General features: G+C 39.6%; 1 protein-coding gene across 2 annotated transcripts; it reads left to right on the top strand.

Annotated features, from left to right (window-relative positions):
- Positions 1 to 125: 125 nt before the first annotated feature.
- Positions 126 to 18,547, top strand: LOC137261866 (SAP30-binding protein-like). 2 transcript variants are annotated; one of them, XM_067799672.1, is made up of 11 exons: positions 126 to 182; positions 645 to 869; positions 1,313 to 1,413; positions 3,651 to 3,693; positions 4,350 to 4,438; positions 4,932 to 5,023; positions 5,350 to 5,410; positions 7,524 to 7,575; positions 8,605 to 8,663; positions 13,865 to 13,922; positions 14,613 to 14,857. In XM_067799672.1, exons 2-11 carry the CDS (start codon positions 647 to 649, stop codon positions 14,780 to 14,782), a joined length of 948 nt encoding a protein of 315 aa, XP_067655773.1. In that variant the 5' UTR covers positions 126 to 182; positions 645 to 646; the 3' UTR covers positions 14,783 to 14,857. The 2 variants fall into 2 exon arrangements, with proteins under 2 accessions (XP_067655773.1, XP_067655772.1); XM_067799671.1 differs by having other exon boundaries at positions 127 to 182; positions 8,605 to 8,669; positions 14,613 to 18,547.
- Positions 18,548 to 18,858: the final 311 nt, after the last annotated feature.

An 18,858-nucleotide genomic window follows, 5' to 3' on the forward strand; every position in this document is an offset into this window, starting at 1 on the left:
AATGATAGCAAAATTCAAAATTAAACTGTCTTTAAGTGATACATGTTATTCATTAGTTAATGGTTCGAAAACAACAAAGGTAGCTTATCATTTACTGAGACTCTTTTTCACTAAAGATTGAAAAAGTGGACTTCCGGTTATCTTTTGTGCGGTAGATGTTCGTATGTCTGACTAAGAATCAGGTAAATGTTATTCGTAGGCATGTTTAATTACAGGGTTGTACGGGATGATTTAATGATGCCCACCGTGGTGATATCGACAGAACGCATTTCAAAACACTATGTAACTAAGTTATATTGTTTGAATAATTTAGAAGTAAATGACGATTTGTGGATAACCACAGCTTGTCTATGCGTACAGCGATGTATCCATGTAGATAGATTCATCATGGACTCTAGGATACAGACTAAAGTATTGTATCCTTTGCTGACATATTTCTAGTGCCTGTGTCGGGAACGTTCAACCATGACAACTTGGGATAGAACTTACGAGTTAGTTATGGAAATCGAGAATTTTTGACAATGGCATAAACTAAATTCCCATTTTGTAGGCTTTTTTTGATTCACATGCTGTAAAATCAAACCTTGAGGACTTCATCAGATTTAATTTGAACATTATATGACGTTGCTTTCAAAACTTTACAGTGATGGCCATGGAGAGATCAGATAGTCTGACAGCCATGAAGTCTCTGACAGCTGACTATGGTGAAGATTCTGATGAGGAGATGCCTTCAGCTGTAGACAACATCTCAGATGAAGAAACACAAGAAATTCTTGCCAAACAAGAGCCACGCCCATCTTCCTTACCAAATCTACAAAATGATAATTCCAACTCTAGTGTCCCTGAAAAACCGCGCTTGGCAAAACGAAGTAAGTACATGAAGTACATATGTAATTGCAGATTTCTATGTGATAACAGATTTTGCAGTGCAGTGTTGCATCTCTTGGATACACAAGTATCCTATGATTTGGGGTCTGAATCCCATGTGGATTCTGTTTCTTTCAGTGCTCTACCGATGTAAACTTTGTAATTGAGTCGTTAACCAGAGTGGTAAATAACCATTTCAGGATTTTCTTCATGCATTAAGCTCTGACATGCCAAATAATATAACTGGAACACTATTAAAATCAGTTTCCTACCTTACTTACTGTCTTTATGATCATAAGAGCAACTATCACTCATGGAGGAACATCAATGAATACATGCAGTCATTTGACAAATGATTGGATGCAAGATTATATCGGGTATGATTGTTCTCTTCATCCACCCCTTCATCATTTCATAGCTACTTTATTCATTATTTTCCTTGCAGCTACTAAGCTTGTGTCCTATGGACCTGATGATCAGGAAGATGAAGAAAGTCAATCAGAAGAAGAAGTGGAGGAAGAAAGTTCCGATCTTTTAGATCTACCAGTATGTTGTACAAGAAGTTGGAAGATCGTGTCTCAAGTACCAAGTCAGGGCAGCTGATAATGTCTCTTTGTTACAATACCAGACCCACATGAGGCATCACTCTTTTACAGCAGCTGCCTACATTGCTAAAAGAACAATAACAATAACAATAATCCACTTGTGAAGCACATACAAAGTGTCCCCAAAGGGCTATATTAGTATTATTAAAATACCCATATGTCTCTGCTGAAAGATTGAGAAATAATTGTTCAGGGTACTTATGACAACCTTTATGCGAAGATAGTGGAACACTTCAAATCACTTTGAAGCAGACGTACAATCACACTCACTCACAATTAGCCTCCCTTGTCTTTTCCTGCCAGTATCAGTCACATGACCTGCCATGCTTGTCACTCTCTCCTTCATCGCCTGGCGAGATGGTTGGAGGCAACTTAGTGTCCTGATACAACATTTAATATCCTTATATTTTTTAGTCCTTTTGTTTTTGGCTTTCAATCTGTATTCATTGTTATTATAAGGTGAAAATGTTGATAAAATTTACATATTTTTATTGTTTTTGGACATTTATTTCATCATGTGAGATGACATTGTGATTTGATGAAATTGTGTTCCTGGTGCAGGAACCGCTGTCAGCGGTTGACCCGCATTTATTATTTCCTTCTTGCATGGTTGTTTGTTCTTCCAGTGTCCACTGTGAACTTTGCAAGAATTTGTCTGATGCTGAATTTAGTTTATATTTGTTTACTGTTCAGAGACATGCAAAGGACAAATTACGAAGACACTCTCAAGTCATGTTCAGTAAATCGATTGATAATGCGTCTTCACTACACGAATGTCACCTGCGACATACTTGAGAATTAAAATGTGATATCTACAAGCCACTAGATCAAACATCCTTTGAACTGTTGACACAGAAAATACTGTATCTACTTGCCCTAGTAACTGCAGCACGGATGGCGGAAGTACATGCTCCGGAAGTTAATTGAAAACGATTTGACTCTAAACATTGTGAGATTGTACACTTAGTACTGAGATGGGATTTTATCTCCAAAATCAACTGCCTGGATAACCAGATAGACAATTCCACATCCTGGCAATATCTACAGTCCTGGGTCTACATGATACGCAGGATTTATGATTTTGCCCAGTCAGAGTGTTGAAAATATATCTCCAAATACTGAAAATTTGGAGACAGAAATTCAAGTGCCTATTTATCTCTTTATCTATTGTGATATCTGCGGAAATATCGCAAAATACCATCTCAGTATATATGAGAGTAGTAATACTGAGGGCCTACAAAGCGACAGGACTTGAACCTTTGTGAGTCTCAGATCCATATGAAACTAGAGTCTTGGCATTTACATTAGCTCTACATGGAAAATGCTCGTTGCCAACCATTATCTCAGAGACAACCACTGAGGACATCACTGGCATTCACCAATTTAGGCCTCATGTTGCAGCACAACTAACAGATCTGCAAAGATGCTGAGTTACACTCACCCTTTTGACACGTTACTTGTAGAGACCAAGATGCCCTGCGGAGTAAAATGGTTGAGAGTCCATATGCACGTCTTGAACAGGCTAGCTGGCTGATCAATATAGCTACACGGACATGTCAGCTATCACTTCACGTGAAGAGAAGTCTGATACTGACAAGTGTGGCCCCCAGAGATATAGATGAATATTGGAAGAACAATCGAAAAACCACCGCTAAAAGATCCCTTAGCAGGGAAATACTGGATGTACTTTGAGATGCCCAGAAGGATCCAATTGTGGCCTGACCTACCACCGATTCCATCATTATATAATATATATTATATAAGCAAGATAAGCATGAGTCAAGATAAGGGAAAATATGTAATTTTCTGAATAATATTAATATTTTATACTTATCCTGACATCAAGCCTTCCCAGCTGTCCATCCCACTTATGGCACGCTGGATCTCACTGTAGATTTTTGTGTTGGGCCTATAATTCGCAGAGTGACAAGCATGGCAGGTCATGTGAGGGATATTGGAGGGAAAAGGCAAGGGAATCTAATCATGGGAGGTGTATTGTATGTCTGCTTCAGTTAGATGGGAATTCAAGCGTTCCTTTATCTTCACATAGAGGGAGGAGATAAGCGTAATAAGCACCAGTCAGTATATAACATCAGTTTTAGTAAGAAAATTACATATTTATCATGTTTATGCAAGTCAGTTTGACATGTTGAAGGAGTAATTTTCTTTTTCTTTCAGAAAACTGATATTGAGGAAAAGGTTTTAGATACTCAAGATGCATGTAAGTACTGTTTCATCCATATGCTCTATGAACATATGTAAATTGTTCCTCATCCTGACTAGTGATGAGTACTGGAATTACTGGAACTTCAAAGTGTATCACAATATATTGTGATACTTAAGGCTGTATTTTGATATGTATCATGATGTATTGTAAAATTTCAAATTTTTAAGCGAGTTGTCCAGTATCTCAAGTTTCAAAATTCACTGGGCAGAGTTATGTCCCTTTGGTATGTGATCATTGGCATCACTGTCAGTCCCGATTTGCAGGTTTTCCTACATTTCACCAAACTTCAAGTGCCATAGTACCATTAATTTCCAAGTCTGATGTTCCTACATTTCTTGTTTTGAAAAGGGCACAAGTAGCCCAGTCATCTCAGCTTTAGCAATTGCCTTCATTGTGTTCCTTTGGCACATCGGAGACTTCTGATCATGGGTTTGAATGCTTGGTTGTACCTTGGTTGGTTGTCATGGATATCATCAAAGGGACAAAGATCTGGGACTTGCATCCCTTTGGGTTGGGCTACTGTTACAGTGTTAAAGCAAACTCTTTGCTCTTCATAACTGATCAAATTGTCAGATGTTATCTAATAATAACACTCAGTACATGTGGACTAAAGGTACAAAGTTTTGACTAATTGAATGCTCTCCTTGCAGCTGCTCTGTCACGGAAAGTCCGGAACATGTCAGCAGAAGAAATACAAATCCCTCCAGAACCTGCAGGACGATGCTCAAAAGAATTACAAGTTTGTTTCACATTTTGTCTTAGTATACATAGTTACACATATTTGTCATGTCACACAAAAGAGTATAAATATATCAAGACAGGGCCTCCTTGATTATCTTGTGAGGTGTAACATCCGAGGGTGTGGTTGTTGTACGCTGTGTACCCAAGTTGTCTTATCACGTAAGCCTTTTGTAATAGTTCTTCACTGGCATTCTGTTGTTTCAAGACCAGATGATATTTTTGGGTGTTGTTTTTTTGTTTTTTAAACCAAAACCAGGACTAGCACAAATTTATCTTTTAGAACTTCAGTTAGAGTTGCTCATCAATTATTGAAAGATCTGCTTGTCATCCTAAGAAGAATTCAAGATGTATGTTGCAGTTAGAACTTTGACTCACATGTTCACAAGAGCATATTTGGAGAGACTGTTTTCACATCCAGTTTTGTTAAAAAGGGCAGGACTTTCAGACAAATGTTACGATAAATGTTCTTACGAAAGCAATGTCATTTTCAGGAAAAGATTGCTCGAAACTATGATCGCATGTTGAAGAGTGGCTACAGCAACAATGTGATGATTCAGCAGAGAAAAGATTTTAGAAATCCAAGGTAAGTAGTTTTACTGGATCAAAGGAAATATAAATGGCTTTCAGTGAAACAGTACACAGTTTGTAACTTCCTTTCAAACTAAAACTAAACTCACTTATTCATTCATTCATCTGAATTATTACATATTTAAGCACGTGTGCCTTTGTGGCAATAAGTCCATACATAGGTGAATTCCATGTAATTAATGTCTTGTGTAGAGCCCTTGGTCATGATTTTTTTTGTGAAGTCCTCTGATCACATCACGACAGACTTCTTGTAATTTCTGAAGGAATTTTGTGGTTCACTTTGAGTCTGTGGAACTGATGCATTTGTTTTGTTTATTTCAGTATATATGAAAAGTTAATAGAGTTTTTGCACATAGATGAAAAAGGAACAAACTTTCCTCCAGTAAGTTGTCTTTTTCATTTTATTTTACTTGTTCCCATTTGGATACTTAAGTAGAGTGGGCATGGCTGGACTGAGTTACAGGTGATGAAGAGGTGAGGGAGTAGTTTCTCCCACTTTAGTGTTTCCATATAAACCTCTGTGCCGGGAAGGTCAGGATTACCTTACATCTGAAACCCTTTTCTTGTCGTAAATGGCGACTGTTTGGATCGGGTTGTCAGACTTGGTTGGCTCATGTCATTGTATCCCAGCTGAATTATTTGAGGTGCAAGATGTCAATCACTTGATTGTCTGATCCAGACAGGTCGGCATCATACAGCTGGAATATTGTCAAGTCTGGCATTAGGCAACATATATTATAAGCTGTTCACTGGTCCCTTGGGGACCAGTGGTTGATGTACCCTCTATGTTTCTTTATGTTCCCTTCGGGCTCAAGGAACATAAACATGGAGGGTACCACAACGTATTTATCTTACCAAACACCTTAATGTTAATTATGAAATGTTTGAAGCATGGGTATCGGATCGTACACTCCTGCCAACCTGTGTAAATCAAATGATTTGAATCATGCATCATGCGTTTTTTTTCCTGTAGTTATTTTCTTGCTGAAGTTGCTGTAATGTAATTCCCTTTCTTAATGTTCACAGGGGCTATATTTGAACATTTTGTCAGAATTTATTCATTGGAAAGAGAGTCAAATGTTTTTGTAGTCATCGATAGATTTTGCAGACAACACACACACACACACACACACACACACACACACACACACACACACACACACACACACACACACACACACACACACACACACACACACACACACACACACACACACACACACACACACACACACACACAACAGATTAAGAGTTATCTCCCTTCCATCGATTTCCATTCGCAAAACATCAGTAATTTCCCTACATCATGCATCATTTAATGTTATTCAAGATAAAAATGTAACTACCACGGAGTACCGAATACGTTGCTACTGGCAATGGGGTATATTGCACTGTACCACGCTTGTAAGCAGGGTACATTGATAATAACAGAAGAGCACTGAGCCAATCAGAAAACATTTATGTGTGAGGTAAGATAAAATCCTTCAGTCCATGCTGTGCCCCTACATTACGTGTATAGAAATGATTAATCCCTCTAGTTATGACAGTCATAGAAGCACGGCAAATAAATGTATGGCCTATTTAATCTCATGTTATTTATGAAGATATAATACCTCTCTGTGTGAAGATCAAAGCATAAATGCATAAATACCTCTATGTGAAGATCTGACATCTCTCTGACAAAATCTCTGTGTGAAGATATGACAACACCTGTGTGTGAAGATCTGACAAGACCTCTCTATGTGAAGGTCTATAACAACACCTCTCTGTGTGAAGATCTATGTAATAACACCTCTGTGTGTGAAGATCTGACAAAACCCTCTCTGTGTGAAAGTCTGACATCACCTCTGTGACAAAATCTGTGTGAAGATCTGACAACACCTCTGTGTGGAGATCTGGGAACACCTCTCTGAAGATCTAACCACCCCTCTGTGATGATCTGACAACACCACAATGAAGATCTGACAACACTTCTGTGTGAAGATCTAACAACACCTGTGTAAAGATCTATCAAGACCTTTGTGAAGATCTGACAACACCTCTGTGTGAAGATCTGACATCTGTGTGTAAAGATCTGACAATACCTCTGTGAAGATCTGAAAACACCTTTCTGCAAAGATCTGACACATCTCTGTGAAGATCTGACATTGCCTGTATGTGAAGATCTGACCATACCTCTCTGTGTGAAGATCTGACAGCACCTCTGTGACAGTCTGGCAACAACTCCGTGTGGTGATCTGACAGCACCACACTGTGTTAAGATAATCATGTCCTTTACTTAGATTAGGTCATGTCCACACAGAGTGTTTCTGATAAAACCATGAAAACTTACCTGCTATGGAGATGTTGTCAGATCTTTGTTTAGAGAGGTTGTTGTGGTAGTGTGATTGACATGACAGATCTAATTTTATAATATTTGTCTCACATTGGCAGGTTTGTTGTAATGTTGTTTTGTCATGTTTGAAACATGAAATAAGTTTTACTTATTTTTTCAGGATATCTTTAATCCTCAAATGTGGACAAAAGAATCATTTTATGATGAATTAGGTAAGTGGTTTATTAAGGAAGCATGGCTAGTTATGTAAATGGCATGATATGACTTGAAGAAAGATGAGTTCATCCAGCTGGATGATGTTCTTCATTGTACTATTGGAGTGTCAACAACCTTTCCAGGGCTGTAACTTGTGATAGGGAGTTGGTACTTTGTAAAACTAGTTTATATGGTGTTTCCCCTTACCATGGTTTGACGGGCGGTGTGGTAGCCAAGTGGTTAAAGTGTGCGGTCGTCATGTTGAAGACCCGGGTTTGATTCCCCACATGTACAATGTGTGAAGCCCATTTCTGGTGCCCTCCATTGTGATATTGCTGGAACACTGCTAAAAATGGGGTAAAACCAAAACTTGCTTACTTGGTTTCACAGAAATGTCGGTGAAAGCAACATTAAACCCACCTCACTCCCACTTTTTCAGTGCTCTCTAACATCATACCATGACTAAACTATTTTGTAGAGGTGCATGGATCCCACCTTCCTGTCACTTGGGTAGTTGGATAGGCTAGTGGTTAAAGTGTCTGCTCGTCACACCAAAGACCCTAGTTCGATTCCGTGGGAGTACAATGTGTGTGAAAACCATTTCTTGTTTTCGGCATCATGATATTGCAGGAATATAAGCGGAGAAGAAACTCACTCACTCACTCACTCACTCACTCACTCACTCACTCACTCACTCACTCACTCACTCACTCACTCACTCACTCACTCACTCACTCACTCACTCACTCACTCACTCACTCACTCACTCACTCACTCACTCACTCACTCACTCACTCACTCACTCACTCACTCACTCACTCACTCACTCACTCACTCACTCACTCACTCACTCACTCACTCACTCACTCACTCACTCACTCACTCACTCACTCACTCACTCACTCACTCACTCACTCACTCACTCACTCACTCACTCACTCACTCACTCACTCACTCACTCACTCACTCACTCACTCACTCACTCACTCACTCACTCACTCACTCTGGAAAGAATGCGACATTAAAGCCACCTGACTCTGCTTCAGATAAAACCCAGAAGAAGGAAATGGAGAAACGTGAGAAGGAGAGGAAGGACAGAACCAAGGTACCTGTAATGTCGATTTTCATTTACTTCTTCCTCCCCATGGACATCATGTCCAGAGGATAACCAGGGTCCACTTTCACAAAGCCATCTTAGCATTGCAGCTGTTCACACTAATGTATCTTACTGACAATGGCGTAAGGATCTACACTGCAGCATTTCCTAAGAATGTACCAGTATTGAAAAGTTGTTCATATTTTCTGTCCTCTTTGTCATCCATAAATTTCTACAAAATGCCTAACGGCCATTGTGCTAAGATTACAGTGGAACTGGACCGTGGACTCCTCATACTAATGAAATATAAAAAAAGTAGGGGATATTCCATTAACGTACCACTAGCCAGTGCCATTGCATGTGAGACAAAGTAATTTACAGTGGAAGCTGTCTAAACTGGCACTCATAGGGCCTGAAGAAATAATCCAATTAAGACAACTGTATTATTGTATTATTGTAATGCTAAATGAAGAAGTTGCAGACGGGACTGAGATTTTATGCTGGTGTTAACTACTTGCCGGATTGGACAGATGCTGGTTTTGACAGCTTCTACTGCATATCCATCCACATGAAACATTTCCAAAGGAATTGAGTAAATTGTCACATTTTCCCTTGATTTCTCTCCATCATCTGTTTTTTATCCATTGGCCTCGACATTTGTATTTTATCAGTCTTGTAAATCTAATATCTCCTACTTTTTTTCAGTGGTATATATTGTTGTGGCTGGAATATTGCTGACTGTGGCATTAAAAAGTAGATTTTTCCTTATCCGGACTCAAAATTATTATGCTTATATCCTCCCTCTGAGGTGATAATAGTAATGTTGGATTTCTAATGCTCTTTTTTCATATTTTGATATTATGCCCAAAGCAAAAGTGGAACACTTGAAATCCCTTGCAGTTCCCTTCTAATTGAAGCTGTTGTACAATATCACCCAACGGTAGTCTCCCTGTTTCCCGCCAATACAGTTTGTTTTGTTTTTTTAGACTATTTCAGTCCTTTTTGACCAAATTATGTCATATTAAGCTTTTGGTTTATATTAATTATTGATGGGATGTGAATTTATTGGTGAAATTTTGTAAATTTTGTAAATGTGATGTATTCGCACACAGTTATTCATTAACTGAGACTTAGTTCTTGGTGCAAGCTCAGTAGATCTGCACGTGTTATCTGCTTCATGCACTAGTATATGTTCTTCCACTCTTTGCTTTGAACTTTGTAAGAATGTATTTGATACAGAAGTTTTGTATTTATATACCTTTCAAGGACATGCTGGGGCAAACAACGTAGGCTCTCTTAAGTCAGGTCCGGTAATTAGGTTGATACTGCATCTAGTAACTGTGTTTTCTGCTGCTGATATTCATGTTTATAGTGAACCGCCAGACGTACCCCAGTCTAGAGACCACTGAGACTGTCCAAGTCTCAGAAGAGGTCATCGTCAGAATCGTCGTCTCAGCCTAAGAGGTTGAAGTCATCCTCTTCCTCCAAGACATGTCTTCAACTACAAGATCTTTGCTGAGACAATGGACCAGCTCTTCTACGAAGTCCTTCAGCAATGACATCGTCCTTCCTGACAAACAAGACATATATGACAAATCTCAATTCCTACTACGTGAGGTACAGAGCTTCTGGAAATCAGCACAACATGCAGCATCTACTAGACCTTCATGTTGCCACCTTCAGAGAGTCTACTTTGAGCACAGACATCGACAACATCTACACTCAACATGTCAGATGCTTCTGCAAATCTGCAGCCAACACAGAATTTTGACACTGGCCTCGTCATGCAACGGTTCACCACTCACATGATAACCTCATGGAGCTATGGTCGGGAGTGGAATGGCTTCTACTACAGTCGTCTTGCGTGACGGCTGAACAGCTGCAATGGGTTCATTCATGAAGATCTTCACCATCGACTGTATTGACAGTTTAGAGGATACACCTTTCATCAACTCAGCGGGTTCACAAATGCACATATATTATCACAGCCTCAAGGATTCGCTGAACACATTCCCCAAATGTTGCATTCATTGACATCGGTTTTCATCTTCATTGGATGAGGACTCCACCTGCAAGCGTGCGCAGAAGCACTCATGGAGCGACAAAACCACTCCAGGGATGCACACAGACATGTGGATCACTTGGAGGTTCGATGCAGGGATGAGGTTCATTGAACCCTTACAGACCACTCGCTAATGCATTTGCAGAAGGACACCTTGCCGGCCTGCATCAGAGGATGAGAAAGAAGTTGTCTTCTGGGACTCCAAGACATCATCTTGGTTTGCGAATGGGCTAGAATCCAGTGATGCCTTCACGATGATCAACAATGCCACCTTGACTTTGCCTCTGATTGCGCTGATATCTACGTTATTGGACAACTTATCTACAGCCTTCCATACTGCAATGAAGTATGAGCATCAACAGATCCCATCAATTAACGCTCAGACATTTTCCTCTACACCACATGAAAGCGCCTGAGATGGATGACATCTACAAAGTCATCAATGAGGCCCGCAGCCATTCTTCAACGCAAAGGATGTGGAGATCTTCACTGTCAGTTGCAATGAAGGCCTTGGAACGATCATGTGCGAATGCACTTACCCACCTTCAGTACTTCAGCACTTCAGTAGGAAGGGTTTGCCCATGCTTTGTCAAGACACTATGGCTTGAGACACAAGTTCTACATTACCACTTTGACAGTGGCAGTGTCTTCTGGATCTACGGACCTCAGGGCAGCTTTTAAGGTGAAGGGGATAACTACAACTACTCCCATGGACTTATTTGACTGAGTCACTCTGCAGCCGAAATCTCTATGTAGATGAGTCATTACAAAGTTGGGGTGCTCACCTGCACAACGAGGTCGCAGCAAGAACCTGTACGAGCAACGCATTCAACCCCCTGGAGATGCAAGCTGTAATAAACGCAGTACGACACTGGTCGACAGCATTGAGGAACAAACTACTGTTAGTCCACACCAACAACTCCACAGTAGCGTTCTACATAAACAAGCAAGGATCACCACGATCTCACACACTGTTACAGCTGACCTTTGAACTCTTTGATATTGTCAACGATTGGAATCTCCACATAAGGGCATGTCACATCCCAGGTGCACACATCATGCACTATTGCATCCTCTACAACCATCTCCAACAGAATGGTTGTTACATTGAAAGACATTTCGACTCATCATTCAGACATTCGGATCACCACAAATGGACCTTTTTGCCACCAGGTTTTACAGTCAGATACCAACGTTTGTATCTCAGGTACCGTAGGCAACAGACGCTCCCAGCATCTCGTTGGAGTGACTGACCACTGCATTTCCACCCCCAGTATTTCTTCAGAGAGTTATTGGAAAAATAAAACAGATGACTAACTCACTTTGGTCGCACTTACGAGACTAGCGAAAGAATGGTTCCCAGTACTCATCGAAGAACTAGGACAACCATCACTCAAACTCCCAGAGTGGAAGAACCTACAAGTCCATTCGCACACCAAACAAGTACATGGCAATTCGACATTGTTCATGCATCGTATCAAAGCCTGCTTGAAACATCGGTGAAATTTCGCTAGAGCGGCAAAGGCAGTCACCATAGCCCTGCGATATGCCAAGGCTTCACTGCTTTGAAAGCCACTCATCCTATATGGTATCCTCATATACGACATACCAGAAGACTTAAAGGTTCTACTCTGTCAACATACCTGGCAGCATACGGCTTGAATTGCTCACCCTACAAGCTAGAAGACCAACAACACAGGTTTAAGGCACCAGTTAGGGACTTGAATGTTGTATACCAACATCTTGTAGGTGATATCTAAAAGCCACTAGATCAGACATCCTTTGAACTGTTATCATGGAAAACACTCTTTCTACTCGTCCTAGCAACGGCAGTATTGATGTCATAAATACATGCTCTGGACATCAGTTGTACATGATTTGACTCCAGCCATTGCGAGATTGTACACCTCCATTGCTGAGATAGGCAATTCCAATTCCATAATCTATAGTCCTTGGGCCACATGATACACAGGATATATCAATATTTCAGAGTGTTGAAAATATATCTTCAACCAACTAAAACAAAGAGACGAAATTCAAGTGCCTATTCATCCCTTTGTCGACACTTGCAGAAGTATCCAACAACATTATTTCAGTATGAATGAGAGCTGTTATACTGAGGGCCTACAAAGCAGCAGGACTCAAACCTCAACGAGCCTCTAACCCACATGAAGTAAGAGCCGTGGCATCTACATGGAAACCGCTTGCTTAAAACAATAATGGAGGACTACTGACCACTATCTGCAGGACATTACCACTGAGGACGTCACTGGCATTCACCAGTTCGGGCCACCTGTTGTCACACAACAACTAATGGTTCACTCACCCTTTTATCATGTGACTTGTTGAGACCAAGACGCTCAGCGGAGTATAATGGTTGAGTGTCCGTGCGCATGTCTCGAACAGACTAGCATGAGTGATTATGACCCTGTACTCATAATGAAGATACTTGTACATGTGAAGGGTTGCAAGTGGTCTTGATAGGAATCTTGACATACAGTTGTATTATCCACAAGCAGTATGCTAGCTGATCTATATATCTTCACGTTCAAGCAGGCAAGTGCTTCACAAGCAGACAAGTTCAGATCTATGTGATCATGAAGTCAAGCCCTTCCAACTGCCCCTCTCAGACATGGTAGATTCACAGTAATTCTCAGGCTTATGAGATTGCGGAGAGAGTGACAGACATGACTGGTCAAGTGACAGTATTGGCAGGAAACAGTTAGGCTACCAGTGAGTGATATTGTACGTCAGTTTCAGTGAGAAGAGAACCTCAGGGGATTTCAAGTGTTCCACTATCTGTGCATGGAGGGTTGAGATAAGCATAATAAGCATTAATCAGGATTAGAATATAATGTCAGTTTTATTCAGAAAACTATAATGTTCATTCTTAAAAAGGAGTAAATGTTAGTCTTTGTGGCTAATTATCCCTTAGTGCTGTGCCATATTGAGAACACAATTTTAAAGTATTGGTATATATATTGTTACATCCATGATAAACTGATTAAGCATGTTGTAGTCATTTATTTAAGAAATTTTCAAATTTGTTATTTGGGTATTATTAATTTCAAAGTTCTGGAACTGCATACTTCTTAAAATGCCTCTGTGTATAAACAATTTGTTTCTGTCTTAACCATTGCTATTTCAGATTGATTTCATTGTTGGTTCGAAGAAGGTGTCCTCCTCCAGCGACGGTTCAGCACCTGGTAGGTTTAAATGAAATTTATAATAAAACTGCAGCTAGGAGTTGTGTTTAAGTGATCAATTCGAACGTGTTTGTGACAGCTGTAATGGCATGACATTGCTGGAACTCTCAATCACACGCGTGCACTTATTCACTGCGGTCTCTCATTCACTTGTTTGATCAGTACTGTCACTCACTCGCTTTATCTTCACTCACTCACTCATCTCTCTCACTCCTCTCTCCCACTGTCCTCTCTCACTATCTCCTCACTCCTCTCTCACTCTAACCCTCTCACCCCTCTTCCACTCTCCTAACTCACTCTCACCCTCTCACTCACCCCTCTTCCACTCTTCTCTCTCCTCTCACTCACTCCTCTCTCTCCTCACTCACTCATCTCTCACTCACTCCTCATTCACTCACTCTCTCCTCTCTCACTCTCTCCTCACTCATTCTCTCCTCTCACTCTCCCCTCTCACATGCACTCTTTCCCCCTCACTCTCACTGCTCTCTCACTCTCACCCACTCACTCCTTTCTCACTTTCACCCATTCACTCTCTCACTCCTTTCTCACTCACTCACTCCTTTCTCTCACACTCACTCACTCATCACTCACTTAGACACAACCTTCTGTTCTACTGAAACTTCTGTCTGTAGCAAAGACCCAGTATTTTCCAACTAAATCTTGTTGTTTGTTATTTGCTGTTTTCTTCAGATGAAAAGAAAAGGAAAACCAAGTGGGACAGTCAGCCACAGGTGTCTGCAGTCCGCTCATCGAACATGCCAAACCCATCAGTTGTAACCCTGACAACGTCGGCAACAGGCACTAAAACAACAGTCATATCAGCCATTGGTAGCATTACAAAAAAGTCAAGTCAAAAATGACAGTAGATGATTTCATAAGCATATACATACCTGTGCATTACCTCGTTAGCTCACCTGAGTTAAAGAACCAGTTAGCTCAAGTGGTTAGAATGTTCAGTCAGATGAAATCAGCTTTTATCTGACAGCAGTGTCTGTTCATATTCACTGAAGAGCTGAAATATTTGTAGATATACCTCCATCATTTATCCGAAAGGGTCATGTACTGGGTCATAATATCCAAAGAACTATCATTTTTCAACTCATTGCATGTCAGTACAACCAAGAATATCAAACCATGAAAAACGCAGAGAATATCAAACTGTTTCACTGCCTTGATTCAGATTTGTATAGAACAGTATTAGGAAGAAAGTAGTGTGTGTCTGTCATGTTGTTTACTGTAGGACTTGGACCCATGTTAAGGCCACATGCTATTGTAACCCTTAGTCAACCTGATCTCTGGCACCCTTTTTTGTAATTATCTTTGAAGAGTGACACTTTGGATGATCTTTGACAAAAGTAGTACTACTGATATATCAGCAGGGTTTTCACTTCGACTCACAAACATGATGGTCCCAGGGCCCCCAATTATTAGTGTTTAAGGGTCCTTGGTGACAATACGAGGGTCCTTTGAAGTAACAGTGAGAAGTGTTTTGATAGTATGTTTAGAGCCTTGAATGAACCATTGATCATGTGGACTGATGGACTGATGGATGGATGAAACTATGCATGTATCATATAAGCTTTGAAACAACCAAATACTACTACCAAGCAAAGATGTGTATTGGTACGGTGAATAATATTGTGTGTCCTGCAGACATTTGTGTGGACCGGACACATTGCATGTAACCCTGAATCAATTACCACTTTTAAAGGAATCGCTCAGTATCAGTTACCACTTTTAGAGGAATCGCTCAGCATCTGTTCGTTCATTTTCAGATAAAGATTCATCTTATGAAAAGTCAAGTTAGGCCTACTTGCGGTGTTTGCAAATTAAAATGGCATTGTTTTTCTTTATCGGCGAAGTCTAAATACACAAACAGGAATATGGAGAAACTACGGGATAATTATTATGATTGTCTGAGCAGTCCTGAAAAACACTGTCTTACTGGGACATGGCTGAGGCATTTAGACATTTGGGCTACTTGGAACATATTAATTGAAGAACAATGGTGGATTTGTTTCCTTATCTGTGTTCTGTGCCTGACGTTCTAAACACTGTATGATGTAATCAATGTGTGAAATAGTTTCCACATTTTTTAGCCAGTCAGGCTAGCTATGCATGAAAGTTACTTCTCAACAAAATAATTTCAATAGCCTGAAATATGAAAGTAGAAACAGGTTTCATCATAAGGCTGTTTTCATTAACATCAGCCCTTGTGTGATTTGAAAATGTATTATAACTTAACAAGTCGTAGAGAGTGATATATATACTCTTAAAAAAAAGTAGGGGAACCTGACCTTTCAATTTGGATAGGAAGTGTAAATGTTAACAAAATTTTCAAGGACAGACATCTTATGAACACACCATCATTTCCCTCCATTAAACACAACGCACGATATGCACGTGCACAATGCAGTAGCCCCATACACTAAATGGGGTCCCATTTTTTATTTTGATGTCTTTTCAAGAAGGTCGAGAATCACTTAGAACATTAAGTTGGATACTCATCTTACATTACACATTTGTTATGGCTTGTTTTGTGTCGTTTGTTTTAAAATGAAGATTGTATACATGCAAGTTAGATGCCATACACCAATCATCATTCAAAACCGACTACATTCCAAATAACTATGGGTTGTATGGAAGTGCAAATGGTGATTCAGTAATATCATATCAACATTGACTGACTCTGATAAATCTCCTATATATTTTTAATTGTAAATAAAACAAATGAAGTTCCCCTACTTTTTTTTCAAGAGTATATTTACAAAGTGGCCCCATGAAAATACATTAGCCAGTTGGGCAGGGACTGTGGAGACTGACTGACTAGACCGGATATTACTAGCCACAGGCTAGATGGCCAATAGCTATTTAGCACACTGGACTTAATATAACACAGTGAGGGCATCCCGCAGAAACTGGCAGTGTTTAGTTTAAATTTGAAGGTGATAACAGCATTTCAACTGCACAATTTAGGAAAGACAAGATATGATAAAACTATTGTCATGCCTGTGTTTTGGGATGGTGAATATCTGTGTTAGGAATAACACTGTGCAGCCTGTCAAGGCTTACTGAGGCTTGCTAAATACAGTGTTTATTCCTAATATGGGATCCCAGAGCACACTTGTGTAATGAATTCAGTATCGTTTTCTTTGAAGTACCATCACAGCCAAAACAAAAGAAACCTACTGTTCATTTACTTAACCTGTATAAGTCACATTGTCATGATCTAGAACTTTCATAGAATAGATCACATTACTAGAGGTGAATTTTATTGTGAGGTAGTGGTTTGATGTATGTTACATTTTATGAGATTGCCTCCGTTTCAGCAGGCGAATGAGATACTGTAGAGAGAACCATATAACCTTAGGGTGCAGATTCTTCTGTTTGTTGCCATCCAGGATATATTACAGAATCTGCATAAACTAGATCTTGAACAGTTTCTTTACTGTTCACAGTTTTTACAGCAATGCTTTGTAAGGTAATGAATCATATCCTTTATTTTATAGCCAATGTAAAGTGATGACTGTGCTGTGTCCGGTAAACTGTGTTGTTAGCCATATTACATTTGACAGTTTGTGTTCTCAGTCACTAGATGAAGTAAGTGTGAGTTTCAAGTTGATACATCACTTGTTCAACTACATTTATCACATGTTATCACATCTTTTTTGGCTTTCCTCCCATAGATAACTGATATTTAATGATAGAACTGTAAAACTGGTGATATGTTTGCTGTGAAGTTTGATCAGAGTAGTTGCTTATGAAGGAAATGGCTCAAGTTCGATTCCTGCCAGTCTCACTCATTTTTCAAGTACGAATCAACAGTGACTGACAGATTTAATGTCTTCCCTTAGTTTTGACACATAAGTTTTGTTGATAAAAGGATTGAAATCCATTGTAGGTATGGCCTTATTTACAGTTTGCTGTGTATTTGTGAGTGTTTTTAAACTGTTTGGAGGCAGAGATTTACAGTCAGTCTGTTTAATGTGTTCTGTTATTGTTTCAGCCCCTGTTGAGATTTTGTGGTAAGATGGATTCCTTGTACTTAACACTTGTCATAGCAGACTAGAGGGATGGGTGTATGCATGTCAGGTTGATTTTTGTGGGGTCTTATTGAACAGCAAGAACAGTTACCAAAAACTGGTTGGCTTTTCAGACTCAGAATAACATTCTGCGTTTAATATGTTCTTGACTGCTGCATAAGCATCTGTCATCTTCATTATTCATTTGTGTGAAAGGGATTAATTAGTAACCAATAGTTTCAAGACAAGGAAGATGTGCCATTTTTATGAAAGACAGGCAGCTGTTGAGACTTCACTAAATATCAGGGCCGCCTTCATCAAAGTGATCGCAGAGCTAAGATGATCGTAACTCCCATACTTTAACATAGACTTACGACTGTTGTATTGCTACGATCACTTAGAGGAAGGGGGCTCCGATCTGTTGAGATCACTTTAAGTCAACATCATTGTCAATCATTGTAAATACGACCATTGCCAAGCTGGACTGTACATAATGTACAGGTACGTACCTGTCATTTCATTGTTTCACAACACCTGACTGCTGTATAGAAACATGTCTGTCCTCGGGGCAGAATATCTCAGATGAAATAAATTATTTCAAGATGCATTTGTCTGTGTTGTTAGTATGCATGTACTGTGAAGGGACCCATTTGAATTTAGCAGGACCAGACTTATGAAACGAAAAAAATTGCTTTCTATACTAAATACTGCTAAACAGGAAATTTTAAATCCGTAAATTATTTACTGTTCCTGTCAGTATGTATACAATATTGAACATAGACACTGAACTGCAAAAGAAACACAACAGTTTCTTTTGTTTGCTTAAAGTTTTTTACTAGAAGACCTAAACATGAACGCATACTTTCCTGAGATTTCATTTTATTGGAACATTTGTTTGTATTGCTGCTAAGAGA

Source organism: Haliotis asinina, chromosome 14 (genome assembly GCF_037392515.1).
Source record: "Haliotis asinina isolate JCU_RB_2024 chromosome 14, JCU_Hal_asi_v2, whole genome shotgun sequence".
NCBI classification, from domain to species: domain Eukaryota; kingdom Metazoa; phylum Mollusca; class Gastropoda; order Lepetellida; family Haliotidae; genus Haliotis; species Haliotis asinina.